This window comes from Rana temporaria, chromosome 4 (genome assembly GCF_905171775.1).
Source record: "Rana temporaria chromosome 4, aRanTem1.1, whole genome shotgun sequence".
NCBI classification, from domain to species: Eukaryota; Metazoa; Chordata; class Amphibia; order Anura; family Ranidae; genus Rana; species Rana temporaria.
The window spans coordinates 153,605,665-153,619,379 of record NC_053492.1 but is presented as its reverse complement, the minus strand read 5'-3'; the positions used below and the strand labels follow the sequence as shown (position 1 = coordinate 153,619,379).

At 46.2% G+C, this 13,715-nt stretch overlaps 2 protein-coding genes across 3 annotated transcripts in view; one reads left to right on the top strand and one right to left on the bottom strand.

Moving 5' to 3' along the window:
• The window catches only part of GMPS (guanine monophosphate synthase), a 59,887-nt gene extending 55,684 nt beyond the window's left edge, over window positions 1-4,203 (bottom strand). The window contains exon 1 of the mRNA XM_040349226.1: window positions 4,043-4,203. Coding sequence (XP_040205160.1) covers window positions 4,043-4,069 — 27 coding nt within the window. The 5' untranslated portion in view covers window positions 4,070-4,203. The remainder of the gene's footprint in view (window positions 1-4,042) is intronic.
• An 86-nt stretch (window positions 4,204-4,289) lies between these two features.
• Window positions 4,290-13,715, top strand: part of SLC33A1 (solute carrier family 33 member 1) — a 41,552-nt gene continuing 32,126 nt past the window's right edge. The window contains exons 1-2 of one of the 2 annotated variants that reach the window (XM_040349228.1): window positions 4,290-4,610; window positions 10,657-11,428. In XM_040349228.1, the coding sequence (XP_040205162.1) occupies window positions 10,702-11,428 (727 nt within the window). In that variant the 5' untranslated portion in view covers window positions 4,290-4,610; window positions 10,657-10,701. Of the gene's footprint in view, window positions 4,611-4,826; window positions 4,998-10,656; window positions 11,429-13,715 lie in introns of those variants that run through there. The other variant, XM_040349227.1, reaches the window with a different exon arrangement.

The following is a 13,715-nucleotide window of genomic DNA, read 5'->3' as shown; positions in this document are numbered from 1 at the left end:
CCTGTGACACCCGTTTTTAGCAGAGAGCGGTCTTTAGTCCGCTCTTTACTGACGTCAATGCCATTAGTCGAGGCAGCGCGTCATCCCGACTTCCAAGTCTGGATCCACTAGCCTCCTCGATTAATGGCAGTCTCAGCGAACCGCTGAGACAGCCTCTTCCCGCCCCTCCACAGCTCAGTACTCCAATGGAGTGTGGAGAAGCAGAGAGGAGAGATGCTGACAGTGAGCAGCTTTTCCTCTCGGGGAGGAGCGATAACCGAACCATCAGCGATGTTTGGTGGCTCGGTTCTCAGTGCAGAGACGCCGGGGGACAGATGCAGCATCAGTCTGATGCTCCATCCACCGAGGCAAGTATGAATAAAAAAAAAAAAAATGAAAACCCATACTTCTCTTTTAAGAGGGAGAGAGAATCTGCAGCTTTTGAAAAGATCCTGTTTAATCAAGCTAAATATATGCAACATAATAATTTATTATCTATTTACTGTGAAATTACTGGTTTGAAGTTATAACTTAAATAATTTCTTCATTACGCCACCTGCTTGAGTACAATTCTTGAAAATATAGTAAATTACCTTAAAAACAATATAATAATTATTTGTATATTACTTATGGCAATTAAAGTGGAGTTCGACCCAAAAGTGGAACTTCTGCTTTAAGCACTCCTCACCCCCTTACATGCCACATTTGGCATGTCATTTTTTTTGGGGGGGGGGGGGCTTCGGTAGGAGTGAGCCTTCCTGTCCCACTTCCACCTAGGCGATGACTCCTCTTGCCTTAGGCGGACCCTCCCTCTAGGCCAGTGGTTCTCAACCTGGGGGTCAAATGATGATTTGCCAGGGGTAACCAAATCCTGGGCTGTTCCTGAAGCCCGCACCACTCTCCCAGCCTTTCTGTAGCTGCCCAGCAGGGCTGTCTCTTGGATCCTGTGGCCACCCAGCTGGGCTGTTCCTGGAGCCCACGGCCGCCCACTCAGCCTTTTCGCAGCCACCCATTCAGTTCATGGCATGGCTGGGGGGCATAGACCAGAGGTCTGCTGACTGGTGAGGATTGTGAGGTGGGAGGGGCTGGAGGAGACCCTGTCTCCTGATTTCGGCATAGGTGTCACTGCTACGAGACACCACAAAGTTGGAGACACAGTGAGTAACACTACCTGTGGATTAAGTTGCCATTAAAACATTAAAAGTCCCCACTACACTTCTCAGATCAGCAGATGAGCTTGATCAAGAGCACCCAAGTTGGCTGATCAGAACTCCCCCCAGCATTGCCACTCATCCCATTCCCCCCACCAAGGAGTAAGAGAAGGAATAAAAATAGAGAATACATGGAAGGGAGAGGAAAAGAGGGGGAGGAAGAAAGAAAAAAGGGAGAAAAAGAATAAGAGAAAAAACAAGAAAGACAGCTAGAGGGAGGGATGGGGGAAATAACAAGAAATTAGGATAGAGAGAGATAAAAGGGAAATAAAGGAGAACAAAGAGAAAAAGCGATACATCCTAAAATGTACCATATGAGGTTTTAATATTGTACAAGTGGAGGGGACTCAGGGAGCGCTACATTTCCGTGGGTTAGGGGCACAAATTACTTTTCTTGCCTTGGGTGCACGCTAAGAAAATTTTACTGTTAGGGGTCCCCACAACTTGGGAAATTGTATCAAGGGGTCACGGCACTAAAAGTTTGAGAACCACTGCTCTAGGCGATCTCCTGGTACACGTGACAGGTCCCAGGAGATCGCTTGTCCACTCCTAGAGCGCTGCGTGACTCGCGCATGCGCAGTGAGTGCCCGGCCGTGAAGCCGAAAGCTGTCACGGCCGGGTGCTCACAGAGTGAATGGAGGCGCAAGCGGGGATGGGGGAGAGGAGCGACGCTCTGTGCAGCTGCATCGCTGGACCGTGGAACAGGTAAGTGTCTGTTTATTAAAAAAAAAAGTCAGCAGCTACACTTTTTGTAGCTGCTGACTTAATAAACATAAAAAGGCTGGAACTCCCCCTTTAACCCCTTGCCACCCAGGCCAGTTCTTGCATTTCTCATCTACATGTAGCAAAAAAAAAATCTCAGAACCCCCAAATATATATTGTTTTAGCAGACACACTAGAGAATAAAATGGTGGTCGTTTTATGTTAAACGGTATTTGCGCAGCAATTATTCAGTTGAACCGATTTTTTAACGATTAATTGTGCAGCTCTAGTATATAAATATATATATGATGTACACTGAGTGAGTGCTGTGATATATATGATGATGGGTGATGTACACCAGACGGGTGCTGTGATATGATCATCTGTGATATATATACGATGATGTACACTGGGTCAGTGCTGTGATATGATATATAATGATGACCTATAATATGATGATGGGTGAAATACACTGGGTGAGTGCTGTGATATGATATATATAATGATATACACTGGGTGAGTGCTGTGATATGATATATATAATGATATACACTGGGTGAGTGCTGTAATACGATATATGATGGTGACCTGTGATACGATATATGATGATATACACCGGGTGAGTGTTGTGATACGATGGTATACATTGGTTGAGTGCTGTGATACGATTTATGATGATGACCTGTGATATATATGATCAAGAGTAACGTACACTGGACGAGTGCTGCGATATGATTATCGGTGATATATATGATGATGTACACCGGGTACTGTGATATGATATATAATGATATACACCGGGTGAGTGCTGTGATATGATATACAATGATGACCTGTGATATATAGGATGATATACACCGGGTGAGTGATGCGATATATATGATGATATACACCGGGTGAGTGATGCGATTTACGATGATGGCCTGTGATATATATGATGGGTGATATACACCGGGTGAGTGTTGTGATATGATATATAATGATGACCTATAATATGATGGGTGATATACACTGGGTGAGTGCTGTGATACGATATACGATGGTATACATTGGTTGAGTGCTGTGATACGATGGTGACCTGTGATATATATGATGATATACACCGGGTGAGTGATGTGATATGGCATGTGATATATATGATGGGTGATATATACCGGGTGAGTGCTGCGATATGATATATGATGACGACCTGTGATATATATGATGATATACACCGGGTGAGTGATGTGATAGGATATATGATGACCTTTGATATATAGGATGATATACACCGGGTGAGTGTTGTGATATGATGATGACCTGTGATATATATGATGGATGATATACACCGGGTGGGTGCTGTCATATATGATGATGAACTGTGATATATACCGGGTGAGTGCTGTGATATATGATGATGACTTGTGATATATATGATGATATACACCGGGTGAGTGATGTGATATATGTTGATGACCTGTGATATAATATATGATGATGACCTGTGATATAATATATGATGATGACCTGTGATATATATGATGATGACCTGTGATATATATATGATGATGACCTGTGATATAATATATGATGATGACCTGTGATATAATATATGATGATGACCTGTGATATAATATATGATGATGACCTGTGATATAATATATGATGATGACCTGTGATATAATATATGATGATGACCTGTGATATATATGATGATGACCTGTGATATATATATGATGATGACCTGTGATATATATATGATGATGACCTGTGATATATATATGATGATATACACCGGGTGAGTGTTGCTCTCATGTGCTCCCCACGTGTGTCAGTGAAGCCCACACACACACAGAGAGAGGTGCAGTGTGTCCCCCGATCCGCCAGGAGGAGTACCCCATGACGTCACATGTAAACAGAGGGGAGCAGTGGGGTCGGGTGGGGAATGGCTGAGTACAAGGAAGGCTGTGAGGAGACCTCTGTGTATAATGGAGGGGGTGAAGAACAAAAAGAGGGCGCTGTATTCCCCTGAAAAGGGCGCAGACAGAACGAGGGGTCTCCCCGGAGCCCCCATCCCTTAGGCTGTCACCATCACACAGGCCTCGCCTTGGTCTCCCCCGGTCGGCCGCCCGGTCTGACCAGGCCTCTTTCCCCGGGCCCCGCACACTGACCTTGGATTCTCCATTACACAGAGCCATGGGTGGCCGCGGGCTGAGCGGCTGGTGGTGGTGCGGTTAGCAGTGTGAGAGCGCGGCTTCGGATAGAATGGTGGCAGCGAGTGTGCGCTCCGCAGTCTCCCCGCCTACTCCCGCTCAGGCGCCACTAGGTGGAGCCCTCGAGCGTCAGCCTGGGAATGCTGACTTTTTGTTCGCCATCTTATTTTTGGGAGTGACCACACAGTTTCATTTTGTAAAGCCCATGGTACAGAGGAATAAAAGCCACCCACTGACCCATATAGCCAGTAACACCCTTACAACACTTTAGTCAGAGTAATCTTTCGAACAAACGCGGCTTGTAAATTATGAATGGGCATGTTGCCCTCACAAAATATGGCTTCAAGCAAGTTTAGCTACGTAGCACACGTTCCTGAACGGAGCAGTTCATTGCTAAATGCTCTCCCGTCAACAAGTGTCTGAAACATTGGTTCCGGAGCAGTCACAGGACGAGGAATGAGTTCCAGGACGGACAATGTAAGGATGGCCGGTAAAAGATGTGAGTGCTGAGCTGTCATTGAGAGAGGTAAGAGGCTAATGGTGGGGAGTTCACTTATCACACTTTTCTCCTTTGTGTACCGCTCTTGAGTCATGGCATAAGGAAGCAAGTGTTATGGCAGAAGTTTCCTATCCATACAACCCATTGGGGAAACACTCCACACTGCCCTACCTGGAGGGATCTCTTCCTCCTCAGGGCACCGGACATCCCCATATGGAGCCCATTCCAGGCTCTGGAGGCCTCAGCTCTTCAGGATAGAAGGTGATGATTTACAATAATACAATCTATTATAGTATAGAGCTAGCCTGTCACAGCTGGATCCCTCAGGAGTCTGGGAGAAGATCTGCATTCATCTACTGACTTTGGAATTGATGATTTCTGTAAAGCAGAGAATCCGTCTACAATAATATCATGGTAATGTTACCTTTCAAGTGTATTTAAAAACCAAAATTAACAATAAAAAAAATGAATAGCCCATTGGTAATCGGCTTTTGCTGCAATGTTCACCTTTAATCTAAAGCTCCCCCTGCAGTACTTTTCTTTTTATCACTAGATATCCTTAGTCTGATGACTAGCATCATTCAACCCACTTCCTCTGAGCCCAGGTCATTCTGGACCCACTGTGGATAGTGAAAGGAGAAGCAGGGCAGTGATGAGCTCATCTCTATATCACTTCTCCTTTCTCCGCATGCTTCTTGTCAACATATACATAAGTGGGCCATATAGTGAACTTAGTGTTGAGGTGGTTGCCATTTGTTTGTATTATTGGTGAGGGGGCACATTGGATACTTTCACTGCCATTGTGCTGTTGCTGGGTGTCCAGTGTGTCCCTCTACCTTTTTAAAAGTGGAAGTAACCCCTGTGTTTACAGTTGTAGCTAGAGGTAAGCTTATAATAAGGCTTACCCGTAGGTACATTGAATGTCTCCTAAACCAACACAGTTTAGGAGTAAAGATGAGTTCAGGCATGGTCGAAACTCCATGTGCCAGTGCCTGCGCCCACCAGGAAGCTGACACAAGACAGCGCTAATCACAGGCAGTGAGACATTTTCCGGTCCCCGGCTGCACAGATCGGAAAATGTCTCACTGCCTGTGATTGGCATCAGTGGCCCGGATTCAGGTAGATTTGCCCCTTTCTTGCGGAGGCGCAGGGCAAAGTTTTTGCCCTGCGCCCCCGCAAATTTACTGCGCTACCCGCGATTCACGGAGCAGTAGCTCCGTAAATTGCGTGTGCGCTGTGTAAACTTGCCCTGCGTAAGGGCGCCTAATGTAAATGATCCCGAAGGGGGCGGGAATCATTTAAATTAGGCACGCTCCCGCGCCGAGCGTAGAGCGCATGCTCCGTCGGGAAACTTTCCCGACATGTATTGCGGCAAATGACGTCGCAAGGACGTCATTTGCTTCAAAGTGAACGTGAATGGCGTCCAGCACCATTCACGAATCACTTGCGCAAATTACGTAAAATTCGAACGTTGCGACGCGGGAACGACGGGTATACTTTAGCATTGGCTGCCCCTGCTATTAGAAGGGGCAGCCTTACGCTAAACACGCTGTACGGAAACAACGTAAATTGCGTACGCAGGGCTCGCGCAACATTGTGAATCGGTGTTAGTATGCAATTTGCATACTATACACTGAGCACAATGGGAGCGCCCCCTAGCGGCCATCACAAGAATGCAGCCTAAGATATGCGTGGCATAAGAGCCTTATGCCACGCAGATTTTAGGCTGCAGTCGGCGTTACGATGTTTCTGAATCAGGAGCATTCGTAACGCCGGAGCAAGTAAGCAATTGCGCTGTGTAACCTATGGTTACACAGGCGCAATTGCTTCTTGAATCTGGGCCAGTGTCAGCTTCCTGGCTGGAGCGGGCACATGGCATTACGAACACACCTGCGCTCATCCTTATTTAGGAGATATTCACACTGCATGCAACTGGTGATATCACCAGCGAATGGGTTTTGAAGGGATGGTATACCTGTGCCGTCTCTTCAGAGCTCCATGTCGTGGTCCGTGACTTCCGCGCCCATGCATAGGAGTGACATCACGGCGCAGCCAATCCTGAGGGTCGGAGGACGCGAACCTGGAAGGAAGACCAAGTGAAAATGGAAGCACCTGTCAGCAGTGACAGCACGGCGCTGGAGGGCTAATGCATAATAGAACATTGTGTTTACCTTTTTAAGGGTTTAAAAAATAAATACAAAATTGGTGCAGCTTACTACCGCTTTAAGGAGGGGAGGATTCCTTCTCTCCAGGCATTGAAGGGGAGTTCCACTCGTTTGTAAGTTTATCAAAAGTCAGCAACTACAGTAAGTGTATCTGCTGACTTTTAATAAACAGACATTCATCTATACCACGGGCCAGCGATGCGGCCGCCGAAGCCTCACCCATCTCCCTCACCTCTCCGTGGTGCCTGGCATTGCAGGTGTGGGCACCATGCTGTGACAGCTTGCGGCTTCATAGCCAGGTACACATGCACTCTCTTAGTTGCCAGGCAATCCTCTGTGACATGTGATGTGTCCCAGAACATTGCAGAGAGGGGGAGAGGAGGAGTCGCCTAGGTGGTGAGGTGACAAGAGCAGGAAGTAAGAGCTGAGTACCTGTCAAAACTAGCCCCCCCCCCCCAAAAATGACATGCCAAATGTGGGACGTAAGGGATCGAGGAGTGCGTAAAGTGGCTGTAAAGGTTCGTCTTTTTTCACCTTAATGCATCCTATGCATTAAGGTAAAAAAAAAAAACCCGGCAATGACGGCTCCCCAGCCCCCCCCCCCCCCCCCCGACATCCACTTTGCCACTCAGTCTGGCTGTTGATTGGCTAGATTAAAAGCAGCGCAGCCATTGGCATACGTTGCTGTCAATCACATCCAATGACGTGGCACGCCGGGGGGTGGGGCCGAGTGATACAGCCGGGGGCTATTGCCACCAGCTGTATCATGGGAGTGCCCCCATGAAGGGGGTTCGTTTTTGAGGGGAGGAGCCGAGAAGACCAGGATCAGGGTCACTCTGTGCAAAACAAGCTGCACAGTGGAGGTAAGTATAACATGTTTGTTATTTTTTTTTTTTTAAACAGGAACCTTTAGTGGCCCTTTTAAAACTGACGTTCCACTTTTGGGTTAACCTTCCTGGCGGTATGATTATGGCAGATTTTTGAATCTTAAAGCGGTAAAATTGTTTTGCATAGAAATTTGTCTTGTTTTGTATTGTAGTTTCGGGCAATAACTGTACTGATTAAGCGAAAATCGTACGATCTGGCATCGTACAAGGAAAATTTTTGTGCTTGCACCATCGCATAATATCGGATGAACTGTATCGAAAGCTGCGTACTAACGATGAGATTATCGTACGATCGCTTCAAAAGCATCCCAACAACATGATGCTTCCACCATCATGTGTTCAGGGTTTGTTTTCCACCACACATAGCGTTTTGCTTTTAAGCCAAAAAGTAAAAAAAAAAAAAAACAACAAGGCTTTACAATCAGTTTAAGTTGATCTGAAGCCTGCTAGCAGCTTGTTGAAAGTGATAGCCAACACTGCTATCTGGATCTATTTAACATCTTTAAACTGGAGCTGCAGGATGTTTTAACAGTTTAAACATTTGCTGAACGCTTTGCAAACGTTTTATAAAAGTTTTTTGTACATTCTGCCATAACACAAGCTAAAACCAGTGTTACGAAGGACTGCGAGTGTGAGGAATGCCAACAGAATTCTGAACTATGAATGTTTATGTAGAGCTGTTGCAGGTTCAGATTTAATTTTCGGTTGAACCAAAGCAAAATAATTGTTTTTGTAACCAGTATTGGAGTATAGAACTACAGGGACACAGGCAGCCAGTCCCTTGGCACGATTTTAGCTTTTTAGACTTAAAGTGGTTCTAAAGGCGTAAAGTGGAACTATAGGCAAAACCTTTTTTTTTCTTTGGGCAGGGTTATAACCCCTATTAGATTTTTTTTTTTTTTTTTACCGCCATCTGTTTCCCTTTGGAGAGATTTTCCTTAACTTCCTGTTCCTTATCCAAACAGTAAGTGAGAGGAAATCCCTGCAAATTAAGGGAATTCTTTGGGGACCCCTAGGTCAGCAGAACTAGTGTCTCCATTGGAGGATTTCCCCTCTATCACCTTTGTAGCACAACCCCCTTTGTTACTGCTTAGATTTACCTGCTCATCTGCACCACCATGACCCTGTGAACATTCCAACCCACCTGACACTCTGGGTTTAGACATCTTTGCACCACCACCACTATGGAATGTTCTTAAAAAGTGTGCAATTGCCCTCTCACCAACGACCAGGCCGATGCAATACCTTCTGGACAGCGGCTTCTAAAGAGGCGTCCTTGCAGCAGATCACTTGCGAGAATCGTCTGATACGAAGCGTGGGTTGTCGGACTGCCGAGGTGGTGCTGGATAGATGTCTGACGAACAGCAAGCAGTGCTAGGCCCTTATTGGCCAGGATGTTGTACATCGCGTGGTAGGCCGCGACCCCACCCTCCTTGTACGGAGAGGTCCCTCACACACAGGGCCCGGGAGGAGGAGAGCGTGAGGCGGGTTTTTGGCCTCTTTTATAGCCCTTCCCAGCAATCTCGCAGATGGTAGCACAGATCCCTGGGATATATGGTCCATGTGTATATGCATGCGAGGCAATTGCCATTCCTAGGAACTACCAATCCCTTGGATTTGGTGCACAAATATGATGTCAGTTAGTGGTGCTGGGCACTACGATACATGGAGATGATCAGAAATCACTGTACTATGCAATTATAGTCCACATTGCTACATCTTTCTGGGGACAACACAAAGTTTGGGATTTTCTTTTACATTAAAGGGGTTGTAAAGGTTTGTTTTTTATTTTCTAAATAGGTTCCTTTAAGCCAGTGCATTGTTGGTTCACTTACTTTTTCCTTCAATTTCCCTTCTAAATGTTTTTTTTCTTTGTCTGAATTTCTCACTTCCTGTTCCTCCTCAGTAAGCTGTTCTGACTGACTTTCCACCGCTCGGATGATGGTGGAAAGCTTACTGAGGAGAAACAGGAAGTGAGAAATTCAGACAAAGAAAAAAACATTTAGAAGGGAAATTGAAAGAAAAGGTAAGTGAACCAACAATGCACTAGCTTAAAGAAACCTATTTATAAAATAAAAAACAAACCTTTACAACCCCTTTTTAAGTTTCAATGGTAAACAGGACAAAAAGAGAGGGTGAATCTCCTTCAATAAGGGCACAGACAGCAATAAAAACGGACATGTGTTCTAATCCATCTCCCCTCTATCCAAAGCAAAAAAAAAGAGTTTTGCCTTTAGGTATACTTTAAGGTTTTTTCCCCAATGCATCCTCTGCATTAGGCTGCTTTTACACAGACCAGTTTTTCTTTTGTTTTTGCGTTTAAAAAAAGCAGAAGAAAGAAACATGACCGTTAAATCCTATGGAACGCTTTACACTGGTCAGTTGCGGGTTTGTTGTGGTTTTCAAAGTCCTGCTTGCTGCATTTTTTTTTGTGCATGTTCAGTGCAGTAAAAAAAAAATCCTCCTCATTGAAATAAATGGAAAACATATCAAAAACGTACCCCTGGTTACGTTTTTGGTGCGTTTCTTGTGTGTGTCACATGTCCTTTTTTTCACAGGTGCAAAATGCACCAGAAACGTGGTAATGTATGGAGTAGCGTGAAAGTAGTCTTGGGGTAAAAAAAACTTTGTGACCTCGACCCAGTGCTGTGTCCAAGAGTAGCAGCTCTCTCTGTTTACTGGACAGAGAGGCAGCAGTGGGAGCCCTTGGCTCCTGCTGCCGTCAATCAACTCCTGTGATGAGGGGGTTGGGAACGGGACACAGACAGCGTGGCTCGAGATTGAGCCTGCACGAGTGCCCCTATAGGAAGCAGCTTCTTGAAAAGGAGGGGCCACAAGTGCCAATAGTGGACTCCAGAAGAGGAGGATCAGGGCTGCTTTGTGCAAAACGATTGCACAGAGTAGGTAAGTATAACATGTTTTATATCACTTTAATCTGTTTTATCTGTTGCTTCTTAAAGCAAACTTGTTAATAAAAATGAATTTTTTACAATAGTTTTTTCCTATCTTTCTTGGATTTAGATTGAATTTTGCATCAGTGCAAGTAAGCCAAAGAAAGAAAAGAAAATGACGCTTGCTCACAAGGATAGCAGGCAGCGCCGGCAACACTATCAGTATCCCAGTTCAAACAGTAATGACCAAAACTATCCAGAAGGAATGGAGGAAGGAGACAGAGAAGCATTGATTCAAGAATCGGAAGTGCCTGCACGTATAGGACTTACAAGTGTCAGAGGAGAGCTGGGAAATATTCTTTTGCTGCTCTTCTTGTACGTTTTGCAGGGAATTCCTCTGGGACTTGCAGGAAGTATTCCTTTAATCCTCCAGAGTAAAAACGTTAGTTATACAGACCAAGCCATTTTCAGCTTTGTCTTCTGGCCATTCAGCTTGAAGTTGCTCTGGGCACCATTAGTAGACTCTCTTTATATTAAAAGGTTTGGTCGACGGAAATCTTGGCTGGTCCCTACGCAGTACTTGCTAGGACTGTTTATGATGTTCCTGTCATATACAGTGGATGATCTCCTCGGAGGTGATCATGGACCTGACATGTTTGCTTTAACTGCTACTTTCTTCCTGTTTGAGTTTTTGGCTGCCACGCAGGATATTGCTGTGGATGGCTGGGCTCTCACTATGCTTTCCAGAGAAAATGTGGGGTATGCGTCCACATGCAATTCCGTGGGGCAAACGGCTGGATACTTCATGGGTAACGTCTTGTTTCTTGCGCTCGAATCTAAAGACTTCTGCAACAAGTACTTGAGGTCTACACCGCAGCCTAAAGGAATGGTTACACTTTCAGGTATAGTTCATCATTATTATTATATATATTATTACTTTACCTCGCCTATATCTTCCCCACTTGTGAAATGCTTTGTGCTTATCAGATCATAGATAAACTAAAATCAATATGAGGGTGTCATGTTTCTAGGCGGTGCCCTTTAAAAAAAAAAAAAGAAACACTATCCAGTTCCCAATAAAAAATACAGCATGAAGAACGCATAGTGCATTACAGTAGTGTCCCCTACCTCCTTTCACATCATACCCCCCCCCCCCCCCAGTAGTGTCGTCCTCTGTCCATCTTCACATCACCCCCCACATTAGTGACCTCTGCCCCCACAGTAGAGTTCTGTACCCCGCCAACGCAATGCCCTGGGGGGGGGGGGGGCAAAGCAGTATCTTCTGCCCCTGAAAGCAGTGTCCTCTGCCTCCCCATCTCCCAAAGCCGCGTTCTCTGTCCATTTCCCATCACAATCGCCTACCCCCATGGTAGTGCCTCTTTCCTGCCTCCAACAGTCTATTCTGTCCCCTTCACATCATTTACCACCCCCTCCACATACACATTCACAACAGCTCTGTGTAGGTAGCATTTCCTATTCTTTCAGCGTGTGTATAGAAGAGCAAAGATCAGGAGACGGCATAGTGCTGGGTGGAAGGCGGAAGCGAGAGCTACCGGAGTTAACATTTCATAATAAGATGATTGGTTACTAGGACCGCCTGGCAGCTGAGGCAGCTTCCGCCCCCTATCCAGCACTATGATGCCTCCCATCCATGCTCTGCAGAGAACATGAGAGAGGCAGAGGCTGGGGTGAGGCAGAGCCGAGTGCACGATCCACCTGTCGGCTCCCTGTGATCTTGATCAACGATTTCCCGACCCCTGCTTCAGAGGGTGCTACAGGTTCCTTGAGCAACAAGCAATTTTGCACTCTCAGATAAGTAATAACTGACACCAATTATCTTTGTAGCTTTCTGTATGGGGGGGATTTTATCCCAATGACCACAAATGTAAGGAGCATTCTTCCCACTGACCATCAGACCAATGTACTATGAACTGTAGGTATAGTACACATTAGAAGCTGTTCCCTTAGACCCAAGAGTTATTTCAGGCATTCCTCTATGTTAAAAAGGTTAAGAAAGGCTCCTTAAGGCTCTTTTCTCCTACGCCTTCCAGGACGGCACACCAGAGAGATAAGGGCTCCTCCCACAGGAAACACAATCAATTGACAAGTTTGTTATAAGTTCCCACCCCTCCCCTTGCTCCTCAGTATTTTGATTGTGTTTCTCCCGAACACAGCGGCACGTTTGTTGTTTTATATTACCTGGAGACGGTGAAGTCGAAGGGTACCCCTGTTGAGGCAGGTTCAGGGAGGCCGGGGAGAGCTGAACTGACCTGTTGGCTTCGGTCGCTCACAGGTCGCCACAAAGACAGGCATGGACGCTCTGAGCTGTGGTGAAAAAGCCATCGTCCCTCTGCACAAAAATCCGCCACGCTGCTAACTCTTCTTCCTGGGGGGGTTTGCAGAGGAGCATTGCGCTCCAGACCTCGTTCGGAGGTACAGGAAGCGCGTCACCGGAGAGTGGGCGTTCCCTACACGGCAACCCGGAAAGTGACGCCTCGGCGTGGAGAGCAGCGTGGAGCGGTGGGGTCGGCGGCGGATAAACCCTGCGATCAGGTACCGGCAAGCCAAGGACCCAGTCAACCTCCTCATGATGGAAGAGGAAGGGAAGACTAGCGCTGCGGCTACCAAATCCAGATCGGGGGTCGGTGAGTACTGTCCCTCCTGGAAAGGGAGAAAAGGGGAGAGTGAGAGTTCCTGAGTCGCAGGATGCAGCTGGTAACGGCTGCCTTCCTCGTTCTCTCTCTCTTTTCTCCCTAGTACAGCCTGCAGCTCTGAAGTGGGAAGAAATAACATGGTTGTTTTTATTATGTCCCCTCTCTAACAGAATCTCCCGGTGAAACCCAGGGGGCCTCTGCTCAATCCTCAGCATCTGCTAGTGGTAGTTCCTCTAAAAAATGTGGAAACTGTAAAGATAAACTCCCAAAATCCTATACCAAACCCTTCTGCCACAAATGTATTAACCAGTTGGCTGGGAAGGAAGCAGCTGCCATGATGAAAGATTTTCTCTTGTCAATGCAGTCTGAAATGTTGGCCACGGTTAGAGCTCTCAGGGAGACAGCCACACAAGCAGCCACAGGCCCTAGCACAGAGGAACCGGCCCCTAGAGAGACTTCAAGTTCTCAGGGAAGGCTAGTTGCAGGACCCAGTACCCCTTTCTTATCCTCCCAGGTCTTCTCTCATGATCTGGAG